At 37.8% G+C, this 22,921-nt stretch overlaps 1 protein-coding gene across 1 annotated transcript in view; it reads left to right on the top strand.

Annotated features, from left to right (window-relative positions):
• ANXA10 (annexin A10) overlaps positions 1-22,921 on the top strand; it is a 43,492-nt gene that overhangs the window by 10,560 nt on the left and 10,011 nt on the right. The window contains exons 4-6 of the mRNA XM_008144707.2: positions 17,724-17,837; positions 19,446-19,536; positions 20,754-20,833. Coding sequence (XP_008142929.2) covers positions 17,724-17,837; positions 19,446-19,536; positions 20,754-20,833 — 285 coding nt within the window. The remainder of the gene's footprint in view (positions 1-17,723; positions 17,838-19,445; positions 19,537-20,753; positions 20,834-22,921) is intronic.

The raw sequence follows: 22,921 nt of genomic DNA, 5'->3' as shown, positions 1-22,921 counted from the left end.
CGCCGCAGCCAGAATGGTTCCAAATCTAGACTTACACTTTCCCACGTTCGTCCCAGAATGTTTACCTTACTTCTCACTAACAAATGTCCATATGTCCATGGAATAAACCCAAATGCCTGTTCAGGCCATATAAAGCCTTGATTGCTTGCTTTCTGCTCTCCATCTTCAGCCCTCTCCCTTTTCTTCACAGCTCATCAACCGAAGCCAAAGGAAACTACTTATAGTTCTCCCAACTAACCATTCCCACTCCGTCCCCTAGTCTTGGTGTTTCATCTATGTTCAACAGCCTGGTTCTCCACTCCACACACTGCACACCTGCTCGTCTTCCCAGACACTGGACACTTTTCCTTGCACCACTACTGCCCAGAGTGGAAGAGACTTGGGCTGCTACTGCATCCTTCACGTCGCTTCCCCTTGGTACCCAATGACACATTAGTGAGCTTTTTATATCTGTTTCCCTGTATCAGAGTCTAAATCCTCGAAAGCTGGATTGCATCTTATTCGCTCCTGGAGTTCAGCACAAATGTTTGTGTCACATGCCAAGATTGCTTAATTAATGTGTGTTAAATGACAGTGTGAAGGCCTAGCTAATTGGACCTCGTCTTTAACAAGCAAGAAGGTTTGGGCTGCTCCTGGACACCCTCGCCTGGCACACTCACTCCCTGCTCTGGGATAGGGGCTGCCTGCTGGGCCACCAGAGGTCCTCGTGCATTATGCCCCCATGGCCTTGCCACACTGAGTGGTTTAGTTTTCCTGTTATTCTCGCTGACTAGACTGTAATCTCCTAGAAAGTCAGGGATTGGGTTATTTTTTGCAGAGCTCAGCCCAGAGTCTGACACAGAAGAAGCACTTTATTTATAGAGCAAGAAAATAGCAGGAATTGTATTTTCTTTAAAAAAAAAAAAAGGAAAAAGAAAAACATTCCTTTTTATCCATTTCTTAAATGATTCATACATTTCTTAAATTTTTCTTTCCCCTCATTCTCTGCTCTAGCTGCTCCCAGGTTAATCTACCTGAACTTCAGTCAGGGCTTCGTGACCTCCCCTGCTGCTCACTTTCCGAATTCCTTCTTCCCTTTCACCAAGGGGCATCTTCTGCTACCTTTCCCTTTCCGTGGCAAGAGTTTATAGATTTCCTGTATTATAAACATTGATGTTTTTATTTTTTATTAACATGGATAATCAGGGGTTGACAGAATTATTTCCTTAGCTGCTGAGTCAAGTGTAATTCTAGGCCTGCCCCTTAAATACTCATGATTTGATATTTAACATCAGTGGAGCTGCTGAATACCATCGACAACTTTGCCTCATCCAAAGCAGAAACGGATCCCTAGACTCCGAAGCAAAGCCCTTTGGAATGCCTCTGACTGACATATTTATCAATATCATTAAGCAGGTCACTGTGATCTTCCCCACCAAAGGAAGTGCTATCCTAATGACAGTGCAATGAAAGCCAGGGAACAGTGAAAGGCTCTGAGTCTGGGGAGAGAGGCTCTCCATCCCTGATAAGTTTGGCTGTCAGTGATTCCTGAAGGAGTTCAAATTCAGCACTGAAGCAATTTGTTTTCCCAGTTTCCATTTAACACAGGGACGATCCGCGCTGAAATATCCTGGCATCTGGAATTCATTAACCCCGTGGTGTTGGTTATGTAATTTAGTGCAGATGCTGACTTGCCCCATGTCGCACAAAGTTAGAACTTGCACCAAGGTTATCTGACTCTTAATCAAGTCCACCAAAGCTTCTCAATAATGCCTGTTGTCCTCAACTGAATAAACATCGGACTAACAAGGCAGGTATCTACACTGCTAATTTCCTCAGATCCTTCAAGGTTTAACTCAATGTCAGCCACTCAATAGGGCCAAATCTGACTCCTCTATGTAAAATTGTCAATTACCCGCAAATCTGTACAAGTACTCCACCTCTCTTTCACCTGCTCTTTTGCTTTTCTCTATAATATTTATTGCCTTCTAACATATTATGTAATTTACTTACATATTATAATTAATATCCCATTTGCCACCTCCCTTTAGAACACAAGCCCGACAAGGGGAAGAACCTTTGTCTTGTTCACTAATGTGTCCCCAGCATTTACAACAGTGACAGGCATATGACTGGTGTTGCAGACTTGAATTGTGTCCCTCAATATTTATGTATTGAAGCCCTACCACCAATGTGACTGTTTGGAGACAGGGTTTTTAAGGAGATGATTACGGTTAAATGAGGCCTTAAGAGTGAGGCCCTAATCCAGTTAGGATGGGTGTCCTTATAAGAAGAGGAACAGATACCAGGGGTGTAGCACAGAGGAAAGGCCATGTGAGGACACAACAAGGTATAAGCCAGGAAACGAAGTCTCACTAGAGAACCACCCTGCTGGTACCTTAATCTTGGACCTCTAGACTCTAGATGTTAGGAAATAAAATTCTGCAGTAAATACCCAGTCTCTGGTATTGTGTTATGGCAGCCCAAGCAGAGTAATACAGTTGTTACTCAATAACAAGTTGTGAATGCACGAAAAGTTCAAGTCCACTCTTCAAATCCAGCTTGTTCTCATAACTGCCCTCCCCACCCCCGCCCCCATTCACCTCTCATCTTCATGTTTAAAACAACTGATCTCGAAGTATCAACATACCTAGGAAGTGCTGGCTAGAAAGCTAACTTACCTACATTAGAGGTAGAATTACCACGTCACTAGTACCAGCAGTAGGTATTTTATCTTCTCTATCCTCACTTTTAGTTTGGAAGTGATGGGGTAGGTATAGGTTTATCCTCAAAAGCTGAATTTTATTACACAGTTTGTCACAGATCAGTTTTATAGGAATGAACTAAATAATTTAAAGTGGTACAACCACCTTATCTTTCAAATATATAATGGGTTAAATATACTTCTTTTGGTGAAACTGGGAACTTAACCATCAAAAATTTTTTTTTTCCAAAAAAGTTTTCTATAGAATCAAAGTTTTATAAGTGTAGTAAAGCCCCCTGTGAATACTTGTTACATCCTGAACAATTATTTCTCTTTGAAATAACAAGTACAATCTCTGCCAGGGAGGGAGGGAGGCGAATGGGAAGAAAGGAGGGAGAAAGAAAACTCAATACTGCTAAAGCCAGACCCCATTAGGCTTCAAAACACTCTTTAAAGCAGTTCTATAACTTTAAACTCCCACATGCAATATATAATGATTCCCATTTCCTTTAAGTTCTCATAAAACTTCTTAGGTTTTGACCAGTCTTGTGATGTAAATGGACTCTCACTGTGGTTTTACCTTGCATTTTCCCTAATAACATGTAATGTCGAGCACCTTTTCATACGTTTCTTTTACATTCTGGTTCCCACTTCTTTTAAGTTAACTCTTTATATTCTTTGTGTATTTTTTTTTTTTTGTTCAGTGGCTTGCAATTTATCTGTTAATTTGCAGTTATTTATCTAATTTGGATATTAGTCATGTCTTGTATATGTAGACTGAAAATACTTTCTTCAAATATATGGATTCATTTCACACTATGTTGTCAACCTTGTATCAAGAAATGTGAAGGGTATGAGACTTTAATATGTTTACAAGATAGCAAGTAAACCATTCAATATGATGCAGATACTGGTGGAACCCAGGAGACTCCTGAGTCAAAGACAAAAAGACAGTTTAGCATTCACAGTAATAGTGACAGCCAGAATGTCAGAAATTTTGCCCCAGTTCCCCAAGCCTCAATCCCATGGATCAATCCAAAGATGACTAGATAACACCTGCATATGCAATGGGTTGAAATGCAGAAGAAAAACCATCTATAATAATAAAAGTGTAACATGCTAATTAGACCGGACAACCGAACGACCTTCCGGACATCATTCTGGGCGACCTTCTGGATGAAGCCAGGCCTGCAAGGGCCAAGGAAAGCTGCCGAGGCTGTAAGGGACAAGCCCCTTGCACGAATTTGTGCATCGGGCCTCTAGTAAGATTAGAAATTTACCTGTGCATTCTGCCCATTATAATGACTTATAATGGGCAGAATGCACAGGTAAATACTATATCTTCCGGTGCCATTCACTACACAAACATCCTTGGAAAAGTAATCCAGAACAAAGGGCTGTCAGTGGCTCACCTTGTACAACATTCAGAAACATGAAAACTACAAAAAAAAATGTCTCCCAATAATATCATCCCTCATTTCTATGCCACTTTCACCATTGACTTTTTTTTCTGAGTACACCAATCCCTAAGCCACTTCTATTATTCTGACCAACAAAAGCTGAGATTTAATCCATCAATTTTTCTCACAGAGCATTTAATTATCAAAAGATTCCAAGAAGCAGGGGAGGTCAATTGGCAGTATTGATCCCAACCATGCCCCCATAGGGGACTGGACCCAATGCGCTGAACAAATCCCATAAATCATCAGGGCCTATCTTGAAAAGCTGAGTGACTTTCTCTTTAAGTTTTAACAATGACCTTTCCACTTGGTTTGAAGTTTTCATCTAGATGCAGCAGGATGTATTAGCGATGGCACAGACTTTAACTTGGCCTGCAAAGAGGAAGGCCAGGGCAAGTCTATCATCCATAACAATCTCAGCCAGTGAATTGAGGCTGCCCTGAATACCTACTAAGGCCAACGTAGTGTGATTAAACAGTTTGTCTCCAGGGGCAAAGGCTGTTGTTACTACTCTCTTTACCACTAGAAAATTGCCAGGATCCTAGTAGCTGTAACTTCACCATATTTCCTGTTATTTCCAACACACACTCGGAACTTTCTTTTGGAAGTATCAGGTGCAGAATGGACAAAGGCATTTTAATCAGATTTTAAGAAAGTTATTATGTTCCACACCCAGTCAATGTATTCAACCAAATAGTCATTTTCTGTATGATATGATCTAGAACCGTGGTCGGCAAACTGCGGGTCACGAGCCACATGCGGCTCTTTGGCCCCTTGAGTGTGGCTCTTCCACAAAATACCACAGCCTGGACGAGTCTATTTTGAAGAAGTGGTGTTAGAAGAAGTATAAGTTTAAAAAATTTGGCTCTCAAAAGAAATTTCAATCGTTGTACTGTTGATATTTGGCTCTGTTGACTAATGAGTTTGCCGACCACTGACCTAGAATTATGAGAGTCCAGAGATAACCTGGGTGGCTGAACCAAAATTGTTTGAAATCTTATGCCCACTTTGGTTAGACTGCCACCCACAGAGTAGACCAACCAGTACACCCTCAAGTTGACAATTTAGGAGAAAGAAGCATCACATCCAGGAATGGTTAGGGTAGAGTCCCAAATTTTCAAAATATGTCTACATGACTAAAGGAAAACTATTTCTCTCTATACTTACACAAATTCAATACTTCTAACACTAAATGTATGTAATTCTTCTCCTCAAACTAAATAATTCCAATACTAACTACCCAGAGTCACCACAGACCCCACAGGTTATAGGCTCAGTCTCACAAGACTGCCTCCCACTTGATGCTAACCAAAAATCCCAGACTGTTGCCTGTACTTCTGACTGACTGAGTATAAATCAAGGATTCCCATAACGCTCTCCATGGTTTGATAATATGCTAGAATGGCTCACAGAACTTGATAAAGTGTTGTGCTTACAGTTACTGGTTTATGAAAGAGGATACAACTCAAGAAGAACTACATGGAAGAGATGGGGAGGGAAAGTATATGGAAAAGGGTGCAGATTTTTCACACCATCTCTAGGCATGTCACCTCCTCAGGACCTTAATGTGTTCAGCAACCCAAACTTCTTTAGAGTCCTTGTGAGGCTTCATTACAAAGGCATGATTGATTAACTCACTGGTCACTGGTGAATAAGTCAGTCACCAGCTCTTCGCCCCCCCCCCCCTAAAGATCAGGGATAGACCTGAGGGCTCCAATTCTATAATCATACGGTTGGGTCCTCTGGCAACCCCCTTCCTCTAATATTAACATACACTCAGGTATAGTTGAAAGAGGCTTTTTATAAATAACAAAAGATTCTATTCTCATTCCTATCACTCAGAAAAATACAAGGTTTTAGGAGCTCTATTCTAGGAACTGGAATAAAGACCAAATATATTTATACAAATATATTATATCACAATAACTCTCCAATTTCCTCATGATAATTATTCAGGAGGGACAACTGCATTCAAGACCAAATACATACAAAGCTGTGAACATCAGAAGGAGCTACAGGAGATAGAGTCAGAAATCTCTCTGAGTTGATCAATTATCACCAATACCAGAAGCCTGTGAGTGGTGGGGAGTATGGAAAACTCATCAAATACCTTGAGTATGTCTATTGTTGAGTGGTTTTCATAATAAAAACCATACAGGGTCAGAATGAACATAGTCTGGAAAGCCAAATACACAACACAGATTAATTTTTTTAAAATATATTTCATTGATTTTTTACAGAGAGGAAGGGAGAGAGATAGAGAGTTGGAAACATCAATGAGAGAGAAACATCAATCTGCTGCCTCTTGCACACCCTCTACTGGGGATGTGCCCGCAACCAACGTATATGCCCTAGACCGGAATCGAACCTGGGACCTTTCAGTCCCCAGGCTGATGCTCTATCCACTGAGCTAAACCGGTTTCGGCAACACAGATTAATTTAAGGGAGCATAGTGGTGTGTCCAGAGCCAGCTGATTGAACAGGACTAGCCGCACTGCAACTTGAAAAAGTCTCAATAGTTTTGTCAACTAGTAGCCCTAGAAGCCCACCTTTTAGGGCTCTGCAGGAGCAATGCCCTTTGAACTTTGATTTCCTTCACTATGAATAAAGCAAGGCAACGTTTTAAAAAATTGATTTTGAGAGAGAATGAGGGATAAAGAGAGATGTCAATTTGTTGTTCCACTTTATTTATGCATTCATTGGTATAATCTTGTATGTGCCCTGACCAGAGATCAAACCCACAACCTTGAAATATCAGGATGATGCTCTAACCAACCGAGGTATCTGGCCAGGGCAAGCAAGGCAACTTTTGAGTGAAGTTGCAAAGCTCACAAGCAGTGATAACCTTGGTATCAGACACACAGAATATTGTGTACATGCCCAGATCACAATGATGCATGTATTGTGATGTACAGTATGACGATGGATCCGGGTAGCAATGGTATAATCTGGGCACTGCAGGCTTGATTGGCAGCTGGGAGCCATTTGTTATCATCAGGGAATAAGCCCTTATTGTGGACATCTGTAAGAATGGCACGAAAGTTCCTGTCAGTTATAGCATGTTTCCACAGACCACAGCCCCAAAGAAACTCCCTTTTCATATGCAATCTGTACTTTTCTCACTGTTAAAACAAAGAGATATTTAGGTCTGACAGCGCAAGACTGGGTAAAAAGATTAAAAAGTTTATCAAAGGAGTACTGGCCAGAACTATGAGAACAGCCTTGACTTCTGCCCATGGAACCAAAAGCATCCATTCTTGGTTCTGCACAGCTGTTACTGAGCTGAACAGCCACAGCAGCCCAGTGGACACCATCTGGTTTCAGTGAACCAGGTCAAGTCATTTAGGGCAACTGATTGACATCTCCATTGATTCAGCAGCTTGTTTCAAGCCCAAAGTGGGGGTTCAAATCTTTCTAAAAAAAATAATAGCTGCCATTTTTCATGTAAAGCCAAGATGCTCCTGGGGCCAGGCCAGCTGTTCTCTTCAGAGGGCCATGCCCATCTGACAAGTGAGACTTGTTGATTTCTTCCCCCTTCACTAGTCATTGGATCCCAGTTGGCCCATTAAAATGGGACTATCAGGCACAGGAGTCACAAGCCTTCATAGATCAGGTATTTGGTTTCTGTTAGAGTTCAGTAGCAAAACAATAGCTGCTTTTCAAAGGTGATGTACCTGGAAGTCATATGAGGAAGGGAAGGCAACAAGTTCACAACACCAAGAAGCACCTCTGGGAGGCTACCTCCTCTTGCCAGAGGTTCCCATCAACAAAGCCCCTGTCACAGAGGCTTTAAACAGAAAGTGATCATTGGGGTTAGGGAGCCTTCCTATATGTGGCTATAGGTGAAAGCACTCCCCTATATGTGGCTCTTTTCCTATCAAGAGCATCCCCTTTGGCATTTATAAGCAATCATAACAGAAACAAATAAAACAGAAATACCAACTATATTCAACAATAGAAGTTATTAGAATAGTACAGTGAATCAGCCCAATGGGCTCCAATCACAAGCTCCTTTAGCTTCCCTTCTTCCACTGCAAACGTTTCCCACACCCATCGTTTGAATTTGGGCATGCCCCAAATTCAATCAATGGGTCCACAGAGAATGGTGACCTGGTGGCTGTATCCAACACATTTATAAAAAAAATTGAGTCCTTCTACTCCTGAGTGTCCCCCAGCATATTCAGACAAGTATGAATGGTCTTTAGTCCACAATGGGACAGGAAGACCTTGGTCCCACCCTTTATTATTTCTCTCCTGCACGCAGCAGAGGTTGGTGTAGAAGGAAAGAAAAGACATGAGGGCAGAGAGAGGATCAGCATCAATAAGAAACATTTATCTTCTGATGATTTGGGGCTACACAAAGTCCTATAGCAGGTGGCAAGTTCATCATTGCAGACACTGTACATTTCAGCTATGTATACTCATGAATCAGTGGCCAGAGCCACGTTTCTTTCTGGCCACAGCCATTGGGTTTGCACTTTTTTACTTATTTGGAGTTGGCTCACACATGGGAAGTTTTAAAATAAATTTTTCTTTGAAATGGACTCTGTAGCATTTGCTACTCCATCTTCAAAATGACATCTCTTAAGTTTATGCCTAGCATTCACATAATGGCTAGGGATATTTTCCAGGCAGTATATTATTATTATTATTATTATTGAATATATTTTATTCTATCTTGTTTTATACTCCCCAAAATAATCATTATGTTGCTGTTTTATAAGTTGAATGCTTTCATTTATAATTTTCAACTTCTTTGTTCATTTTTCTTCTAATGTCCAACTGTATGTTGCTGAGTTCAATATCATTTTTCCAAAGGACATTCATTTAGCGTTGGTTTTTTCCCCAGAAATAACAAATAATTATTTAAGTTATTTCAGTCTTTTCCTTCAGAATATCTTCATTTTTTCCCTCATTTTTAAAATATTAGTTTAGATTAATACAGAATTCTAGGCTACATTCTAGTTATTTTTTCTTAGGACTTTGCAGATGTCATTTCAAATTTTTTTTTCCTGATCTCTTTTGATGATTTTACCTCTTCATTCCTTTCTGGGTTACCTTTTATTTCTGGTTGCTTTTAAGGTAATTTCTTTATATTTTGTATTCTTCAATGTCACTGGGTTAGTCAACAGGTTTGTGTACTTTTATTTTACAGATAAGGGTTAATATATTATACTAGAGGCCCAGTGCATGACATTCATGCACTGGGGAAGGAAGAGGCGGGGGGAGGAAGCGGGGGGGGGGGGGGTGGGGAGGCAGGGGAGTCCCTCAGCCCAGCCTGTGCCCTCTCACAGTATGGGAGCCCTTGGGGAATGTCCAACTGATGGCTTAGGCCCATTCCCTGCACCCCAAGCCATCAGTCAGACATCCTTAGTGCTGCCACGGAGGCAGGAGAGGCTCCTGCCACCGCCACTGTGCTTGCCAGCCGTGAGTCCAGCTTCTGGCTGAGCGGTGCTCCCTTGTGGGAATGCACTGGCCACCCAAGGGCAGCTCCTGAGTTGAGCGTATGCCCCCTGGTGGTCAGTGCATGTCATAGCAACCAGTCATTCCACTATTTGGTTGATTTGCATATTAGGGTTTTACTCTATAGGATAGTATTTGAAATAGTATCTCTCTGGCATTGTCTACATTCTCTCCTCCTATAAATTCTACTTGAAAAAGTTTGTTCTTCCAAGTCTCTTAACCTTATGTTCATATCACCTATTTCTTATCTGTCTCTGTGGAATATTTTTGTCATTTTTTTCAGATGGTTCTCCAATTTACTAATTACATATTTAGCTGCTTACTAGCTACTCTTTAAAATATATGTTGTATTTTTAATGGTAGAAATTTTTAATTTCTAGAATTTCATTTGCTTTCTTATCAAGACTATTTTTTTTTCATGGTGTTCTTTTAGATTGTTATTGCCTCAAATTCATGGTTTTGAATTCTGCTATTTATAGAGTCCACAATCTATCCCTCTGGAAAACTGATTCTAAGTGCATATCATGTTTTTATTGTGAGAACATTTAAAGTGTATCTTGCTTTCTTCAGTGAGAATTATATTTTTCTGAAGAGTTATAGAATTTCTCTAGATTTCAGAATTCAAAACCATTAATTTTGCATTTGCTTCTTCTTGGTGTCCCCAACCAGCTCAGGACTAACTTTCATGATGATTTCTCTTCATGGAGTTCTCAGTTCATATGAAAATTCAAGCCCAAGATCTATTATTTTGAGTTCTCAGAGAAAATATTCTTCAATCCAAAACCCAGGCAATGAGAGATGAACTTCCCACCCATCTTTCAATGCTGAAAGTTACACATTTTCAATCTCCAGGAAGGAATCCATGTACAAGGAAGGCTGACTTAAGTTATACACAAATTTTCCACTGTGGAGTGAGTTGGTGCCCCTCACCCCTCATGTTGTTCAAGGATCAATTATATTTTTTTCCCTAGTTCACATTTTTACTGAGGGTGCCAACCTCATATAAGAGGTTTCAGAGTTAGTTTCCTCTGTTACACTGGCCCCATAAACATTCTCCAGTCCTTATACAGTATCTCACATTGGGCTTTGAAATCCAAAACACATGGTTATTACACCAACCTCTACTTTCCCCTGCAAGGTCACCTGCAAGGTCATCACCAAGGTCAGCTCATTTGCTCATCCTCTGGTTTTCATCTCTATCCTAGTTTTTACACCCAGGAGTTCCTCTTTCTTTTGAGATCAACTAGACCTTTGAAGCAATGTGTGTTATATTTTGTTGTTTTCCAGGGGGAGAGTTTTAGCTTTTATATAATGATTCTAAAAAAAAAAAAGATTATCCTTATTATCAGACAAAGATTAACAATTCCAAGTTCTATTGAAAAGTGAATCACTAAATAAACTGTGAAAACATCCCTAAAGTGAAGGGTTTCAAATGAATATTCACCTTTCACAAATGTTTCTATAATATAAAACTGTGCAAGTATTTACAACATAAATATTGGGGTGGGTAAAATTAAGACAAATTCTAAGTTACACTTTATACTAGCTGACATCGTGGAATGTTTAAACAGCAAGTATTTTTTTTTATGATAATAGAAGAAAACATGTAAGTTGAAAGCACGTAAAACTATAAAACTGTTCCTCTGAGCATATCCAGACACACAAAATGTTAGTCACACGTCTACTTCTTGCCCCTGCTGAAACATAATTAGATAAAGGGAAGAGAAACAAGAAAGAAACTGCCATTTCACTTTTCGTTTAAATGGAGTGGTCAGAAGAGCTGCAATATGGGTAATCTGCAGTTTCATCAGCTCAATTCGAAAAGCAAGGACTCATTAGCTTAATGCAAGGCCAAGCTGTGATTCCCACAGAGTCCCTTTAAGGCAAGTCTTAGGCAACCAAGAAAGCAGAGACAGCCAGGCTGGGGAAAGTCACACTCCAACGGTTGCCTGTGCAAAGTTATTTATATAACTCCAAGTGAGAATTTAAGACTCTAATTAGAGAACCTATTTGATGGCTCCTCTTTGAACTTGCAAAGTTTAGCTATTCAAACATATTTTTTAGTATCTATCTTCCCAACTGAAAGTAATACCTCCTTCTCATTGTCCTGATAATATCATACTATTTTCACTGCTGTAGCACTTCACACTTTTTGCGTGGCAGGAAAATTGCAATTTCTGTGTTTCCACACCCTCCACTACATAAAACTGCTTGTTTATCTTTGAACAGCCAAAATGACTTCAAACACATAATAGTTGAATTGCAAGTGGTCCTCATTTTGTACCGATTTTGTAAGTGCTGACTGTGTAGCAGGCACAATTCTGTGGGCCGTGAAAGAGCTATGAATAAAACAGACTCAAAAGCCCTGCCATGACTGAGCTTGCATTCAGTAAAATGTGTCATGTCAAAAGGTAATAAATATTGTAGGGAAAAAGAAGACACCCGGTGAAAAATACAGGAAGCGTTGGGAGACCAGGTGTAATTTTTAGTAGTGTGACCAAGACGGGCTTTGTGAGGAAGGTAGGGAAGGATGGGCCATTTGAATATCTAGAGAAAGGCCATTCAAGGAAGAGGGAAGGGCAAAAGCAAAGACCCTGAGATGGGAGCAAGTCCAGAGTCAGTAAGAAGCCCACTGTAGGTGGAGTAGAGAGATCAGGAGCAAGGAGAAGAGTAAGAGGAGATGAGGGCAGAGACATGACCAAGAACATGTCAGGAACCTTGAGAACTGTTTATTGTAGGGGCTTTGACATTTGAATGCAATAAAACACCGGGCGTGTTTGCTTTATCCTGAGATCAACTACACAACAATAACTGTAGTTTATCCTGGAGTTTAGAATGAGAAAGAAAGGGCATTTTGAGGAGAGGAGTGACTAATCTGATTTTGTATTTTACGGGATCACACTGTCAGAGGCATTGAGGGGAGACCGTGGGGTACAAGGACAGAAGGAAGACTCATTTGGAGGCTACTACTTTAATATAGGAGAGTAGTTAATGCTACCACAGTGATATAGGTGGTGGGCTGGACAAGGGTTGTAGCAATAAAAGAGGTAAGACATCATCAGTTTCTGGACGTACTTGTAAGTTAGAGACAGTAACATTTATGAACAATTGGGTATTACAAAAGTTGTGAGATATATAATAAAGTTCTGAGGTAGAGAGAGAAATTGAGATAGAAAGAGTGGAGAGACAGGGAAATAATCTAGTGTTAGCCATTTTGATCTGCAGTAAATTACTTAATTTTTTTGAAAGACAAAAAGAGACATTTTTGAGTGCCTCATATGTGCCAGAAAATATTTAAGAATGTCACCTAAGTTAAATATTTTTATACTTAGATCAAAACTCTGAAGTAGGTGCTGTTATTATTTTCAGTTTACAGTTAGGGAAGCAGACACAAAGAGGTTAAGTAACTAATAGATTACTTAGTGCAATTTCACAGCTGGTACTTTGTGTAGTCAGGATTCAAACCTAAGCATTCTACCTTCAGAACCTGTACACTCTAATGGCATTAGATGATATCTGATGACATTGATTTCACTGAAATTTTATAATTTCATTGCAATCATTTATAAAATCAGTTCACTATACCCATGTATACACACACACACCTGAGTTATAAAACAAAAATACTAGTATACCAGTGCCATCTAGTGGCATTACTAATCTCCATCTACAACCAAAACTATACAGAGGTGTTCAGTATCATTTATACATAGTAAATGAAGACAGATACACAGTAAATGTTTCGGAGGGACAATGATCAAAGAAATGTGAGTAAAGATTAAATAAAACATGTTTGCAATTCCCAAGCAATCTTCAGCTTGAACATTTTTGTTATTCTTTAAATACAATCAGTAAATTAAGGGTTTTCTTCCACATTCATTCATTTCTCCTTTCACTTGTTTATACATTTACTTGTATGTTCTACTAGTATATACTTTATCCTCTGCACATTTTGTATACTGTATACTTTGCTAGAGTTAAATGACGAATTTAGAAACATTTATGAGCAAATCCACATCCTGACAGACTTTGGGAGGAAATCAATGTAAATAATATGGTCATTAAAATCTAGTGTAAAACATGGGAAGATAGAACAGTGCTGGCAACGAATTCATCAACTTCACTCGGAATTAGAGGAAGGCTCATAAAGGAGATAATTCTAATATTCCTACCTTTTCACCAATTTCCAAGTACCATTATTGATCTATTTGCATTTAAACCTTCAAAGCACTGCCACTAAATTTAAATGTCCATAAATGCTGCATTCAGCACCTATGTGTTATGTTCATCACCTTGCTGATATATCACTAGTGACTTCCTATGACCTACATAACATAAAGAGGCTAGAAGGCCAAAATGCTTGATTTAAAATACAGGCTCCATCACTCACTTGTCGATTTGTATGGAAACTGCTACTTAAGCTCTACATGCCACAGTTTTCTCATCTGTACAGTGGGATGATTGTAGTTCCTAATTCATATAATAAATTATTATAGCTATTCTGATACTCAGACAGTGAACAGTAAGTATTAGTGGTTATTATAATCATCACACTCTTCTGCCTGACCTACTTCACGTTCCATTATTGGGGTCTTTCCACTCTGAACTAGAACGGATAGAAGAATAACTAACATTCAAAGGCTCCTTTAAAACACATTTTGCTTGGCCGATGTGGCTCAGTGCTTAAGCTTCAACCCAGGAACCAAGAGGTCACTGGCTCAATTCCCGGTCGGGGCACATGCCCAGGTTGTGGGCTCTATCCCCAGAGGGGGCTATGCTGATCCATGATGTTTCTAACCCTCTCCCTTCCTCTCTCTGTAAAAATCAATACAAACATTTAAAAAGTACATCTAAAACATTTAGACTTCAAAACAATTGAACATTTATATAGAGCTAGCTTATCCCTTTCATGTGAACATTTTTCTCTACCCAAGCCAGTGCTTTCTCTGTCCTTAAATATTGTCTATTGTTGATATCTCCTATGCCTTTGTCTAACGAAATCATCTTTCAAGGTCTAGCTCATATCTACACTTCCCATGAACCCTCATTTTACTGATAGCATCTTTCTTTTATGAATTTCCATAACTTTGTGAATCTCAATAAACTGCTCATGAGAGCCTCATTTGGGCCTTTGATATATGTACTAGAATAGATTATAGCTTGCTTTAAGTATATACTCTTCTTTTCTACTTCAATGATGTTCAGTTGGAGTACAGAAAAGAGCATCCCACCTCTAAACAGAATATTATATTAAATTTATCTGAATAATTTTACAAACTCTTCCTCTCAATTAGAATTATCACATGACCCTATTAAATTGGTGTCTAATTACCTTATGGCACCAATATAAATGCTGGATGTACGGTTTCCCTACAATATACTAGTATGCAAAAAAAATGCAAAAATCTATGAAATTGGGAGGCCTCTGATTCCTTTTAAATGGCTTTAAATTTTTTTATATGGTAGAAAACATTTTTTTTTTACATATAGAAAAGAAACAGGTGTTGTATCCTAAACCTTTTTTAAAACCACAAAATAACTAACTGGAAATCATTTAAGGAAATAACTAAAGGCACAAGTCTTCTCAGCGATATCCCATTTTGAAATTTTAAAAGGGGTAGGCTAATACAAGTTAAATTTGCTAAATTAATTAAGGTCCACGTCTCTTAGTGGTGCATATTGAGAAAACCGTCATTTGAAGAAGCCGTCATCATTTGGTGAATGAATGGAACACGGGCTTCGAGTTGCTTTGTCACCAAAAGCTGCGCCGGTTCCTGAGCTCCCGCAGGGGCGAAGATGCACAACAACACACAGCTCTGCACTGCGAGCCTAATTTAATACCCACATTCCCTCCAAGTGGACAATTCACAGGACAAATGCAAAGCACACAGACACACTTCTCTTCTACCGACTGCCTTACCTTCTTGGAGGGTGTCCACGTCGGGGTTCGGTACACTCATTTGTACGCATTTGCCTGATAGGTGGCCTGAGCCAGACTCCTTACTGAAGAGTCCGAGACACCGGCCTCAGAACTGGAATCCCCTGCGGTCCCTCCAACTCCCGAGATCTCGCGAGATCAGACTTCCTCTGGGAAGAGGGAATTGATGGCAGCTGAGCTGCGTTTGAGCCACTCCTAAGACTCAGTGCATCAGAGTCCATCCTTCCCCTTCCCCTCCACACACCAAAAAGTATATCAGTATTTCTTCCTCTCTCCTCTTCATGTATCTATCACAGATACACATAGAGAGGATTTTAAGGAATTAGCTCACATAATTGTAGAAACTGGCAATCTCAAAATCCCTCTGCTTGGTCAGCAGGCTTGGGGAGGATTTGCAGTTTAGTTCCAAAGGTGGTCTGCTGGCGGAATTCTCTTCTGGGGAGGCCAGTCTGTTTCTATTAAGGCCTTCAACTGACTGAGACTCACCGCATTATGGAGAATAATCTGCTTTACTCAAAGTCGACTGATTTAAATGTTAAACCCATAAAAAAAAAATACCTTTACAGTAATATCAAGGATAATGATTGACCAAATAGCTAGGTCAAACATTGACACATAAAATGTCACGTTGACATAAAATGAACCATCACAAATGCCTCCTCTACCTCCCATCACAATACCTCTTGTCTTTTGTCTAAACATGTCCCAATGCCCTAATCCTGAAAGTAATTCAGAAAGCGATCAGAATGGATCTCTTTATCTGAATTATTTTCACCCTCTTGGACTACTGTTTTAGGAACTTAGGTGAAAAATTCTATTGAAAGCACCAGAAAGTATATTAGCTCACATTTTCATTTACGTTATCTTGCGTTTGTGGAATGTGAATCTCCTTGGAAACATGGTCTATGTTGTATTTCTCCCTCACCACCATGTCTGGGAATCAGTATTAAATAAATATTAAAAAAATTCATTCAGTTCCTGTGGATATGAGAATGTAAGCTTTATAAGCTCACATGCTCATATCTGTTTTATTTATTGCTGTAGCCCCAGTACTTGGAAGAGAGCCTGCTTCATAATAGCACCTTAAGAGCTATTTGGTAAAGAAATTAGAAAAAAAATCACTGGCAAATAATGAGGAAATTAAACAGAACATAAGCTCCAAGAAAATGGAGATTTTATGGTTTTATATGTACTCCAGACGCCTGACACAACTCTGGCCATAATTGCTCATTAAATGAATTGCATTGACCCTAACGAAAATTCAACAGATTCTCTGTATTACCAATTACCACCATGTGGAAATGCCTTTACTCGCTGAACAAAGGAAAATCACATTATAGGAGAGGTGCTGTTAGATATAAAATAAAAATTATTAAAAATATTTTGTTTACATTTTATTAAAGCGTATTATGCCTCACTGGGATCTTTCACTTGCATTCTGTTGTTGAACCACCTCAGAACTAAAATATAGCATATTTTAAAGTAACATTGCATGTACTTCATACATTTTAGCAAGAAATGATAAATTTTAAACAGGTATCTTTTTAACCGTACAAAAGATAAATTTAACATATATGTTTTTAAATACCCATCCTATACTAAATAAAATAAAAGTCAAAGTAAAACAATCAATTTCATACTTTTATATGTGTCTTAAAAGGACAACAATTCAGCATGCTTGTATTAATGTGGCTATTTGAAGAAAGGTCTAAGAGTACTAAAATCATCTACACAAGATTTTTGGCAATAGGATAACCAGGAACCCCCTGCTAAGAGTGACAGCTACAATAATAAAATAAAATAACATATATTTTATTTAAGAACTAATGTTTCATTAATTCCACACAAGAAAACTAAGAGCTCCTAACCAACATATTTGTAGATTTCAACTTTTATTTATCTTCACACTGAGGTCAAAAGAGGGTTGGGCTGAGATTAGGGAAAGAATATTGTTCCCTGTTTGTTGACTAGAATATCCATATAGATGACATCTCATTTTCAAACCCTCAAGTCCATCATTTTGTATAATCCATGTATATATGTATGAATCAAAAGCAGACTTGTTATTAAGTGAAATGACATGGAAAAGGAAATTTTACTAGAAGACTATGCAATTATCCCATTCCTCTTGTATAGTTGGCAACTGATACAACAAAAATATTTACTTTTTCCCTCATAGGACCTGATTGGTGACTTGAAGGAGAAGCTGTCAGATCACTTCAAAGATGTTATGGTTGGCCTCATGTACCCACCACCATCTTATGATGCTCACGAACTCTGGCATGCCATGAAGGTAGTGGTCTGATGTAAAAATAGACCTGTAACAGGTAGAGGCCCATAGATTGGTAGAAGTGCCCTGTGATGTTGTTACATATGATCTGGAAGAACAAAGGGAATATCTGAGCAAAGATGAGACCATGGGAATGCTGTGGTCAGGAGAAGTGGCCCTGTTAGGGGAAGGGTCCTCTAGAGATCACCGGGTGGGATTAGCCTGTTCTTTTGTTACACAGATTCAGACTCCCTGGCCCAGCTGAGCTACCAAAAGGAAAAAGTAAATAAGCTTCAGGGACTTATTCAAATTCTCCCTCCCCACCATGTATTCTTATATGAAGGGGAAATGTTATGTCACATGAATCTCTTTAAATTATTTGTAAAAAATTTGGCTCATTAAGTAAAAATAGGATACTGAGGCAGACACAGTATATAGATGGCATCTTTATTTGGATATTTTTGTGATCTTAAGTTAGTCCTTTACAAAAAACTATTGCTCAAATGTATCTAAATGTTACTTCTGAAGGATTAGAATCTTCTTTTTCACAGGAAAATAACTTCTATGAAATAAATTGACTATAGATTTATTAGAAATTTTGTTGACTAGGGACAGGGAACAAAAAAGAGTTTTTGCATCTTTCCAAATGTTGATATTAAACACCTGCAGGACTGTTGAAATCATCCCAATACAATGCCTGCCAATGACCAGATTACCACCATCTGTGAACAATGTGGGACAAGAAAGAGGAAAGGAACAAAAAATTAATGGAACCTGGATTTTAGCCATCGCATATTTGTAGATCAGAATAGGCACTGTATAAAAATCATATGAACTTCAACTAATTGCTTTTGTAAAGTTACATATGTCAATTCCTACATCTTAAATTATTTGATTAAAAACTATAAGAAGGGAGCCATGTTACTGTTTAGATGAAACTAATACTTTATCTATATCGCATAGGACAGTAGTAAGAATTTCTGAAGCTTTTCTGAAAAAGACGTGCTGTCTTTAAAATTACTATCAGAGAAGAATACAAACCAGGGGAAAATAGACTTTCAGTAATGAATACTCAAAACAGAGGTTATTCTTGTATTATTATTTATTAATTATTGTATTGTTTTCCATATGAACAACCGTAAACCTACTTTTGCCCCACTCTGTAGATATGTTAGGCTGCAAGAGACCATGGAAAGTACCCAATTCAAATGTTTAGGCAAATGGTACAAAATTCCGTATCTAGGGAAAGGCAGGGAGTGGTCCCTAAATATCCTTAGGAAATTAAGAGACCTAGGCTCTAATTTCAGCTTGCCAAAATTTGATATTTGAGCAGCAAAAAAATCAGTGTCCTGAACATTGTTTAAATATCTTTTTCCACATTGTTTAGAAATGCCCATGTTGTTTTATTCTAAATGAAGGAACAGATTTTAAATAATATTATCTTCTCAGGATCAAACAGCTGGTAAATAGCAGAGTCAGACTGAATTGGGCTTATCTTGAACCCAAACACACTTCTTTTGGCCTCTGCCACCTCTCAGAATTCCGGAAAGGCTATGTCCCTTTATTCTGCATAAGGTGCACTATTATTCCCAGTGCAAATACCTTGATATTTCTCTCTTTCTGTCTTTCCAGGGAGTAGGCACTGAAGAGAATTGCCTCATTGATATATTAGCTTCAAGAACAAATGGAGAAATTTTCCAAATGCGAGAAGCCTACTGTTTGCGTAAGGAAATACACATATTTACACACATATCAATCTTATATTTTTCAAATAACAAAACAGGATTATTTATGTATTTTAAAGGATTTTCTAAGTCACTCTTATATTTGAAATACAAAAACAATACTTAATAAATTCATTAAGTAAAAGTGATGATTAGGGTATTAAAAATGAAATGATTGCCCTGGCCGGTGTGACTCATTTGATTGGGTGTCGTCCTGTGCACTGAAAGATTGCTGGTTCAATTCCCCATCAGGGCACATGCCCAGGTTGTGGGCTCAATTACCAGTAGAAAGTGTGCAGGAGGCAGCCAATTGATGTTTTGGTTATCATACCGATGTTTCTCTCTCTCCTCCTCTCTATTCTTCTCTCTAAAAATAAAAAATATATATATTAAAAATTTTTTAATTAAAAATGAAACTATTCCCTAGACAATCAAATGAAGCATTTTTTTCCAGGAAAATAATTACAAGTTTCTATGAGGTGAATGTTTACATTAAGACAGGAAAATGCCAGCACAGTGGTTCAGGGATCATTTTAATTCTTATTCAGGAGAGACCAGGTAGATAGACAAAATAAAGCAATGTGCAATAACTACTCAGCTAGTTGTACAAATATGGGTAACTACTTCACTTTATATAAATTTTGCAATCACTGTAATCTACCTCAAAATCAGATTTTTACACATTTTTAAAGTAGACAGGTTAATTATTTTCATTTTCAAAAAGATTTAATGTATTCTGTATATGACATTGAATGTCAAGAAAATGTCCCAGGCAGTCTGCTATGTTGCATTTGAACAAAAACAAATCTTTCCCAAGGGGAATGAAGTAAGACCCTTCACTTAAAATATTAAAGTGAGACAAAGCACTTGGGAAAAGCTCTGGGCTGAGCAGCAATCTATGGAAATATAATTTATCATTCTAAATTTTGAGAATTAGAAAACGTGAAATGACTTCCACTATTGTTTTTCAACTTTGGAATGAAGATAATATTTTTTAAGAAAACAGCCCCATGACAACGTTATTGTTATGTGGGTTAATTGTTTATTGGCTTCTTCTGAGTAGAACGTATTAAAGGACAAAGAAATATCAACAGATTGATTGTATTTTCTTTGTTTTCCACCCTCAACTGAGGAAGTAGCATTAACTTATTCAAAGTGCATCAATATATGGCTCTATAATAACTCATAGCTTTAACATGGGTGTTTTCTTATTCAGAGTACAGCAGTAACCTTCAAGAAGACATTTACTCAGAGACCTCAGGACACTTCAGAGATACTCTCATGAACTTGGTCCAGGTATGACACTCAAAAATTCACACCATTTTGCACTATTAAAAAATATATATGTTTCATTTTCAAAAAACAGAACAGAAACCTCCATGTTACTCTAGTTTAATGGTAAATTCTATATAATAACATTTACTAAATACCAACTCAGTTCAAGCCACCATAATAGGTTGGGTATAGAAAGAAACAAATATAAATAGCACACCATCTCTGTAATTTTGCTATCTTCCTAATTTGGGGGGTAGGGGGGAGCGTTCCTATGTCAAATCAAAGACAGAAGGTGTGGTTTCCTTTAATGTGATGAAAAACTTCATACTGCACTTTACACATATTTTGTATGATTTAATTAATGGATGAATAAATATATTAGCCAGGTTAGAGCACAAACTAACAATTCCATTCATTGCCAGGGAGCATGGATTTTAATTCTTTGTGTGTATGTATGTGTGTGTATGCCCACGTTATTGTCAGTTTTGAATTAGGAATAAAGGAGTACAAAAGAAAACATTGTTGAGGAATCCAAGTATATATTGCCCCAAGTTGAGAAGAATGGTCATTAACACTGATTGGGTTCCTTCAAATTTTTCAATTGAAAAGAGTGGCACAGTACTAAGCAAATAAATTTTAAAATTTCAATTAAAAACAAAATTAACAATTTGCTTTATTGTGTTTGGTTTTCTATTTGATTTTATCTAGATTTGGCTGCATAGTTCATAAACTGCCTGTATCACCAATCTCAGTGAATCAAGTCCTATTCTGAGGATTCTAAATCTAAAATTGTAACATCAATGTAGAGTAGAAAGTTTGATTTTTTATAGCCCAACTTGAGTTCTGTGTAAGTTTAGAAATAAGCTTATTTTAATTTGTAAGAGAAGTTTAAGTGATTGTAGGGAAAATTAATAATTATTATTAATGTTTAAAAATAATCCCACTTGTCATGTCAATTGAAAACTTCCTATTTTTAATATATTTTTATTGATTTCAGAGAGAAAGGGAGAGAGAGATAGAAACATCAATGATGAGAGTTTAAACTTTAAGTGTGTGTGTGTGTGTGTATGTGTGTGTGTGTTTAACCTTGAAATAGCTTTTCATTGTAATAAAATTTTCCTATCAACATAGAATATAAAAATTGAGGGTAAATAGAGACCTAGATTTTATCAGAAACCAAGAAAATTAATGAAGTTTACTTAAAGATTATATACTTATAAAGTTTTACATTTCCCTTAAAATTTAAAATGTACTTTACATGTACAAAAATGTATATTTAGTAGTAATTATTTAACTCATAATAGAAAATAGAAGTAAAGCCCTAACCGGTTTGGCTCAGTGGCTAGAGCGTTGGCCTGCGGACTCAAGGGTCCCAGGTTTGATTCCGGTCAAGGGCATGTACCTTGGTTGCGGGCACATCCCCAGAAGGGATTGTGCAGGAGGCAGCTGATTGATGTTTCTCTCTCATCAATGTTTCTGACTCTCTATCCCTCTCCCTTCCTCTCTGTAAAAAATCAATAAAATATATTAAAAAAAAGAAAATAGAAGTAAAAAAACCATAAAAATATATATCTTTATATAATCCCCCTTTAATATTCATCATTTTTGGAAATCAAAAGTTCATAATAATTCATACTTCTTAGTAAAATGTATAATTTATCTTAAATTTAAAATATTTTGAAGATACTCCACTGGCTCTTCAGTTTGGAACTCCTGATTTATGATTTGGCTCAGTATATTGAAAAGATTGGAAGAAGATATAAAGTAGGAAACTGAGAAAGTTCACCCCTTCTCCTGACAACTATCTGTGGGGTACACCATTTCACAAAGAATCTATCCAAATATTTTACAAAAAGAAAATGGAGTTCATTTCTAAAGGGGTGTGAAATTTAGAGCTGATTAGTTTCAATCAGATAATTGAGGGGTGCTGCCGTGTAACCGTATCTCTTCAACCCTCTTGTTGGGATTATTATTCTCTCGGTCCCTATCTGCCTGTCTATCTATCATCTATCTATCTGTCTGTCTGTCTGTCCTCTCTGTAAAACAATAAGGTATGTATTAGATATCTGTTTCTCTTGGCTCTGTTATAATTTAGCTGTATGTCCTTGG

This window comes from Eptesicus fuscus, chromosome 6, assembly GCF_027574615.1.
Source record: "Eptesicus fuscus isolate TK198812 chromosome 6, DD_ASM_mEF_20220401, whole genome shotgun sequence".
Lineage (NCBI taxonomy): Eukaryota > Metazoa > Chordata > Mammalia > Chiroptera > Vespertilionidae > Eptesicus > Eptesicus fuscus.
The sequence above is the reverse complement of the archived record's forward strand: the minus strand, read 5'-3'. Positions and strand labels throughout refer to the sequence as shown.